This window comes from Limanda limanda, chromosome 14, assembly GCF_963576545.1.
Source record: "Limanda limanda chromosome 14, fLimLim1.1, whole genome shotgun sequence".
In the NCBI taxonomy this organism is placed as follows: domain Eukaryota; kingdom Metazoa; phylum Chordata; class Actinopteri; order Pleuronectiformes; family Pleuronectidae; genus Limanda; species Limanda limanda.
Window position 1 is genome coordinate 10152863 of NC_083649.1, and position 7714 is coordinate 10160576.

The 7714-nt window shown below is 39.7% G+C and overlaps 1 protein-coding gene across 1 annotated transcript; it reads left to right on the top strand.

The window, feature by feature from the left end:
* The first annotated feature begins 4675 nt into the window (after positions 1 to 4675).
* Positions 4676 to 7405, top strand: LOC133019948 (uncharacterized). The gene is made up of 4 exons (XM_061086546.1): positions 4676 to 5022; positions 5586 to 5741; positions 6115 to 6210; positions 6589 to 7405. The coding sequence occupies exons 1-4, from the start codon at positions 4681 to 4683 to the stop codon at positions 6895 to 6897; spliced, it is 903 nt and encodes a 300-aa protein (XP_060942529.1). The 5' UTR covers positions 4676 to 4680; the 3' UTR covers positions 6898 to 7405.
* Positions 7406 to 7714: the final 309 nt, after the last annotated feature.

The window sequence follows — 7714 nt, forward strand, 5'->3', positions numbered from 1 at the left end:
GATCCTTTTATATAGACTATTCATTCACTAAATTGACTGCAAAAATGTGCTACAGCATGATATATATTACCTGGATAAAAAATGACCTATATCAGGATATGATTAATATATGATTATATATGATATAAGATATGATATAGATATATGATATATGATTAATTTAATGTCATCCATGGATGACATTAAATTAATAATTGAAGTGGAGAAGTAGTTTTAGAAGTCTGTTGTCTTTGAGTTTTTATTTGACCACTTTTACCAACCACATTATTGAATGCCCCCCTCTGCCCATCCACTACAGCCACACATGTCATATAGGTAAAAAGAGAGACTGGGCTGTATGTGTGATCACGGAGCAGAATCGGCAGGATGACCGGCGTGGGGAAATGCGAGTCCGATGTGAACAACCAAGCACCAGCGCTCTGGGGATTAACGCCACGCTTCGGCGTCGCTTCCGCGTCCGGTGTGTTCCCGGCGTAACAATGGTTTTGCTAGCGACGCTTTTTCTTGAGTCGCCTTCAGTGTGCACGGCCCCCTACACGATCAGGAAAGCCTCGTGCTACCAGTGGTTCAGTGATAGTTACAACGGTTTGGCCGTAAATCGACTTTCTCTGTCGGGAGGTTTCTGCCATTAATTAATGCATCATTTTGATAGATCTGTCTGATAAAACATTTTATGTACATGAATGGAAATGGTATTAAATCAGTCTTTTTGCTCCGTATTGTAACTCTGTTTTTTATCATCCTTTTTAAGGTGTGGCTCATGAGATGGCAATGCAAACTCTGCACATTTGAGGATTCTTCAAGAGGGGAGCTTCTCAAGCATTATCGCGTCAAGCACGGTACTTTTGGTCGTGGCTATTCTGTACCCTGTCTTCATTTAAGCTGTCCTTGCTCCTTCAAGACATGGGGTGGCCTGCGTACACACTTGTCTAGATCCCACAATTCACAGGAAACTGAAGAGTGTGAAGGTGTGCATTCTTTCAGATGTCAAATTTGCAACTCATGTTATCCTAGTACAAAAGACTATTTTCAGCATATTAATTCCCACTTGAAAAGACATGAAACCATAGAATGTGCTTTTAACGGATGTGATTTCAAGACAAACATATATGGGACTTATGCAACACACAGAAGTAGAAAACACAAGTCCCATTCATTGAAAGACTTTAAGACTGATGTGATCGCAGAGCATCCTGTTGCTACTGAGAACGAAATTGACTTTCCAGTGTTGGAATCATATTGTCATGTGGATAGTGATACCACCTTAGAGTTGGGTTGTGAAAGGGACACTAAAGGTGAAATTGTGAAAAATGTCGGTTCTCTCTTGTTAAAATTGGAAGGCATCTATAATGTCTCTGGCAAATGTGTTGATGACTTAGTGGAACAGCTTCAGTTTATCTGCGAATCATCCACTCAGTACATTCCAAAGTTAGTGAGTGATATTTTTACAAAGAATAACTGTGCTGTTGATGAAGCTATTGTTAGTGAATTGGTAGACAAACTCTGTCACTCCAATCCTTTTACTGCAGCCTTGGGTCCTGATGGTCCCTTTTCTTCTAAATTTAAGAGGGTAAAGTATTATAAGGACAACTTCAGTGTAATTGAACCAGTAGAGTATATTTTGGATCCAGAGGAGAATTGCAGCTTTCAATATGTGCCTGTTCTTCAATCCTTACTGCAATTCAAAACACTAGTACTCGCATACCATGCTGTAAACAGATCAGGTCCAGTTTACATCCAGGACATGGTCAAACACTACACACCAGCACGTTCTCTCCGCTCTGCTTCAGCTAAACGACTCGTTCCTCCTTCACTGCGAGCTAAACACTCATCAAAATCACGACTGTTTGCTGTCCTAGCTCCTAAATGGTGGAATGAGCTCCCACTCGACATCCGGACATCTGAAAGTTTACACATCTTTCGTCGAAAACTAAAAACATACCTCTTCCGACTGTACCTTGAATAAAAAAAAAAAAAAAAAAAAACTAACCACTTTTGAAAACTAACACTTTGGTAGCACTAAAATGGCACTTACTTATAGCACTCTGTAGTTTTGCTTTATTTCGAAGAAATTTTACTGTCTTGATTCTTGTTGTTCTTGGTTTGTACCCTCAGGGTTGAATGCACTTATTGTAAGTCGCTTTGGATAAAAGCGTCAGCTAAATGAAATGTAATGTAATGTAATTGTTGAAAAATGAAGACATTGTAAACAGGTTATTGACTAAACAGACTACTTCAGACGACTCACAGTTTGCATCCTTCCGTGATGGTAAATATTTCAAGCTAAATGAATTTCATGCTAATGAGGAGTTCAGTATTTACCTTATACTGTATGCAGATGATTTTGAAATCTGCAATCCCCTTGGAACTTCACGGAAAAAACATAAAGTCACAGCAGTTTACTGGGCACTAGCCAATACACCACCTGAACTGAGATCACAGTTAACATCAATTAATTTAGCTCTCCTTTGTAAAGCAAATCATATAAAAAAATTTGGCTATGAAACTGTTCTTGAGCCTCTTTTGAAGGATCTCACAACATTGGAGAGGGAAGGAGTTTTTTTGCCTCAGGTTGGCAAAAATATCAGAGGTACTGTTTTTTGCGTTTCAGCAGACAATCTTGGTGCGCATTCTTTAAGTGGACTTGTAGAAAACTTTTCTGGACATTATATCTGTAGGTTTTGTATTGGCGACCGTTCTGACTATCAGCAAAAAGAAGTACATTCAGGAGCTTTTCCATTAAGAACAAAAGAGAACTATGATTTACATGTTCAGTCTGTAAAGATAAATCCTGCTCTGGTACACTGTTGTGGTGTGAAGAAAAGTTGTCCCATCACAGAGAAATTAAGTCATTTCCATTTTGTAACCGGGTACCCACCAGACCTTCTTCATGACCTTTTTGAAGGTATAATTCCTTTGGAACTGGCACTGTGTCTTAATGTGTGCATCCACAAGAAGTACTTCACCTTGACAGAACTTAACAAGTCCATCACTCAATTTCCATATAAATTTACTGATAAAACGGATCACCCCGGACCTATCCCAGTGAATTTTGCCTCTCGTAAAAGTATTGGTGGGAACGCCAGTGAAAACTGGACATTGTTAAGATTATTATCATTTATTATTGGTGCAACTGTACCACTGAATGATCCAGCATGGCACGTTCTTATGATTTTAAAAGATATAACTGAGCTTGTAGTAGCCCCCATTCATACTGAGGAAAGTATTTGCTACCTAGACACGCTGATATCTGAACATCGTCACAGGCTGTTGGAAGTTTTCCCAGATCAAAAATTGATTCCAAAGCACCATTTTTTGGAGCATTATCCTGATTTGATAAGAGGGTATGGTCCTTTGGTTAGCCTCTGGACTATGCGATTTGAGGCAAAACATAGCTTCTTTAAGCAAGTTATTAGACACACAAAGAGCTTCAGAAATGTATTGATGTCACTTGCCTCAAAGCATCAAATGATGATGGCATACATTTCACAAGGAAATGCTTTGAAACCTGCAGTGTGTGTCACAAAAATATCGTCTCTTCCATTAGACATACTTGATACAGGAATACAGCAGTCTTTCAAGGCAGTTTATCCAACACAAACCTCTTTGAATTTGACCAATGTGGCCATACTCCATGGAACTAAATATGCTGCTGGGATGGTTTTGCCTTATGGGTCAACTGGTGGTATACCTGATTTTGTTATGATTTCACAGATTGTTATTGTCGATGGCAGTGTCAGTTTCATTGTGAAAATGCTTAACAGCTGGTATGATGAACATTTTAGGGCATTTATGTTAGACCACTCTGGGAAAATGACCCTGGTACAGCAGAGTGAACTTGGGGACACATATCCCTTGACAGCATATTTTGTGGAAGGAAAACTCATGGTGACATTGAAACGTCACATTATTTGCCAGTGTTAGGTGATGAGTCTGACTCTTTAATGTCTAACACCTTGCTTCCTTCCTACAGAGTAATTTCTTTCTCTTTCTGTCCAGATGGATTTGGTTGCATTGAAAGTTGTTATAGAACACCGGAGTGAGAAGCTTACACTGTCCTCAGGAATACCCAGCACTGTAGAACAGTTACATGAGACAGTAAAAGAGACATTTGGACTCATTGAGGATTTTACCCTGCATTACCTGGATGAGGACTTTGGTGATTACTTCACTCTGCATTCTACCAACCAGATTAAACACAAGGGGACAATCAAAGTGGTGATTATTCCATCTGTAGTTCTTACATTGACTGCTTTGACTGAAAACCAGACAGATATAATGAATGACAGTTCAAGCTCTGCTACTGATGCAACGACAGATTCCCAGACAGATGCCTCATCAGTGTCTTCACAAGACACTATTTTCCTATCCCCACGTAGAAGCCCTCAGACGACAACATGGCCAAATCAAATCATCATTCCACTTTTCTCTGTGGCAGCAGAGACAGTACTGATGAATGCCAATGAAGAGTTTGTCAAAGATCGTACTGTGCTGAACAATACTCGGATCCGATCTGAAATCATGGAAAAATTAGCTGACTACATGTACAGCTACACACCCTACCCCACAGGCCTTCAGATAGGTGAGGTGGCAGAGGCTTTAGTCAGAAAGCATCCATGCCTGACAGAGCTAGGCAGTCGTAATGGCTGGCTTGGATGGATGTACAGTCTTAAATATAAGATGGGAAATTACAGGTCGAAGCTCCGAAGCCTTGGATTTCCTGAGGTTGTCTGCAACTCACTTAAGAACAAGCACCCGGATGACAGGTCTGCTGCAAAGAATATAAAGAAAGCACGGAAAGGAGAAGTGGTGTTTCTCCCACACTATCCTGCAGGAGACAGTAAGGACCAACAAGAGCTGGACCGAAACCAACTAATCACTGAATCAAAGAAGAGAGAGAGCACAGTCATCAAGGACTTGATGTGCAGAACTTTTGCACATAGGAGACATGAGGTTGTCACCCTACAGATGAGCATCAGTGACATCAAGGACAGATGGCCCGCCTTGTTTGATGTCTCGCAAGTGAGTAATTGGAATTGTTGTTACAGAGTGGTCAACACATATTGTGGACTGAAAACCTGCATGTTTCACAGTTACACACTCATTAGTTAGGCCTGTGTCATCTAATGCAATCAAATACAACAGCTCTGCCACATATACATTTTCAGTTTTTGTTGACATTGTCAGAAAGGTGATTATTATGCTTTGTTTATCATTGAGGTTGTAGTGGGTGGTGCTGGAGTGCAATACATTGAAAAGTGTTCCTAATATTTTGTCCCCCTCAACGTATGTTAATGGTTGGAGAAAAGTATAAGGACACCGCTCAATATAATGCACTCCAATAAACCATTTACCACGATGTCCTCAATGATAAACAAAGTATAATAATCATAAGTATGTGTGGCAGAGCTGTTGTATTTGATTGCATTTGATTGCACAGGTGTACCTAATCAAGTGGTTGCTGACTGTACATCCTATTAAAAATAATAATGGAACAGTCTTGCATCCTATTCATCTCAGTATGGACTTGACAACAGATGAGTCACCAGTTCTTTTTTTCTTCTTTTCTCATCTCTCTCTTTCAGGTTAGTGCAGAGTTTCAGAGGATCACCACACTGAATCTTGAGCCAAAATTCATGGCAATGTTGGACTTCTATACACCTAAACTGCTGTCCTTGTTTCAAACGAAGAAAGGTGCTGCAGGAGAGAGACATCGGGCACAAATGAGTGTTCTACTTAAGGTATTAAACCTGTCTCATTCACGTTTCTCTCCTTTAAGCTTATTACCATCAATAATTACATATTCATTTCCTAATCAGATAACTTATCTTTATCCCCACCAACTCTCCCTCATGCCTCCTCCTATCCTCCAGCCTTCCTTAACAGTTCTTGCTTTTTCTTCCTTAGTTTTCTGTCCCTCAATCTCTCACATCCTCTGCACACCATTTTACATGTTTTGGTTTATTCTTACATCACTACACTCCAACTCCAGTTAAATTTTTCTAACGTAAATTCTATTGAAAGGTTTGACTCAAGTTTCTCCAAGAAATGAAAGCTCTGCTTGGATGTGTAGTTTTGCATTGTATTAGAATTTTGAGACTTTCTGTTCTGCAGAGTGGAATCCCCATTCAACAGACCCGGGATGTTGTCATCCGATGTCTCATCAATCACTTGGGAGAAGATGCCAGTGCCTTGTTCAAGGACTTTGAGGTTAGTATAATACTGTATTATTTTCATGATTTTTAACAACGTAATCATGGGTGACCATAGAGTTCCTGCAGTACGTTTGTTTTTTCCTTACCGCACACAAAGAAGAAGCTGCTTTCCACATAGTGTAAACCAGCTGTGGACATCAGATACTGTACGAGTCAATTTTATTTGGAGAGAGAAATGAATTATATGGAAGCATTAATTAGTTATTTTGTCTGTCTGTGAGATCAAAAACAAATTTGGGACCACCACAGTAGTATTGTTTAGTTTGTCCACTTTATGTCCTGCTATGCTCTTATGTTGGTAGGTGGTATTTGTCTTGTGACATGCAGGTTGAGAGTGAGTTCTAAACTAAAGTTATCTTTACAATGTCTGCAGGATGCTGCTGATGGATCTGCCAGTGTTCAAGAGGAGTTGGCAGAAGAGGTCATGAAGATTTACCTGCTGCGGAAACAAGATGGGTCATTGGATGTCGGGATTGTCATTGAGGGCAACACTGTCCTCAGCAGTCTTGGAGATGTTAGCAGGGCCTGCTGCTATCTTTTGGGACTGACGTACGCGTTAGATCTGCAATACGCCAAGAACCTCAAACATAGTTTTGAGGTATTCCAGAAAGTACTGCTGGAGCTGGATTCTGGAAACCTTTCCAACAAGGTTCAGAGACTAAAGAATTACCTCTGTATGTAGTGACTGGCTACTGTTCAGCAAGATGCTCTCTTAGTTACGGAATTTTTCATTGGCAAGTCTAAAGTTTAGCTGATGTACTGTTGTCTTAATGTTTACATAAGACTTAAAGTTTCCATTCATAGTGAAATTGCATGTTGGACTGTTCTTGTTTTTTGATGTGGAACTTTAATGTGAAATATCACTGTTTTTGGTGCATTTCAGGAGGATGCAAAATGTTGTCCTTGGTGCATTTTAGACATGCAAAATGTCATTGTTCTGTTCAGACCCAACCAGACCAGTCACACCCCCTGAGGGACTCATTATGGCTCCTGGTCACCGCCTGGTAGAGAGTTTAGTTAAAGCAACAAAAAGAAAACAGAGATAAATATGGAGGATGTAGCTATTTGTCTTTACTCAGACCCAGGAAGTGAAACATAAAGACAAGAAAGACTAGTATAAGTATATTCATGTTAAGATGCTGTAAAAAGAGATTTGATTGGTTTGGCAATGCACTTTGACTGTTGGAACTTGCAACTCAATTAGCTGAATGTAATTATAGTTATTGTATAACATGGTAGACATTGTTGGCATTACAACCATGAGTTGTAATGCCAGTTGAGATTTCCAGGTTGAGACCCCTTATTAAGAGTTCAACTGTTTTTACATGTCATTTGCAAAGATAAGCTGTTGGATTTAAACTTGATTAGATTAGATTCAACTGAGGGGGTCTCAACCTGGAATTCTCAACTGGCATTACAACTCATGGTATATTATCTAGTTTCTTTTAACATGGTTTATTCTCGCCAGTAAGCATGTGACAGTGTCCATGTGAGCATCA

Excerpts from the sequence above, each read along its gene's own strand:
- LOC133019948 (XM_061086546.1), top strand. The coding sequence starts at position 4,681 with ATGGGAAATTACAGGTCGAAGCTCCGAAGCCTTGGATTTCCTGAGGTT. Across the intron at positions 5,023-5,585 it reads CCTTGTTTGATGTCTCGCAA|GTTAGTGCAGAGTTTCAGAG; the intron begins GTGAGTAATTGG and ends TCTCTCTTTCAG. Across the intron at positions 6,211-6,588 it reads CCTTGTTCAAGGACTTTGAG|GATGCTGCTGATGGATCTGC; the intron begins GTTAGTATAATA and ends CAATGTCTGCAG.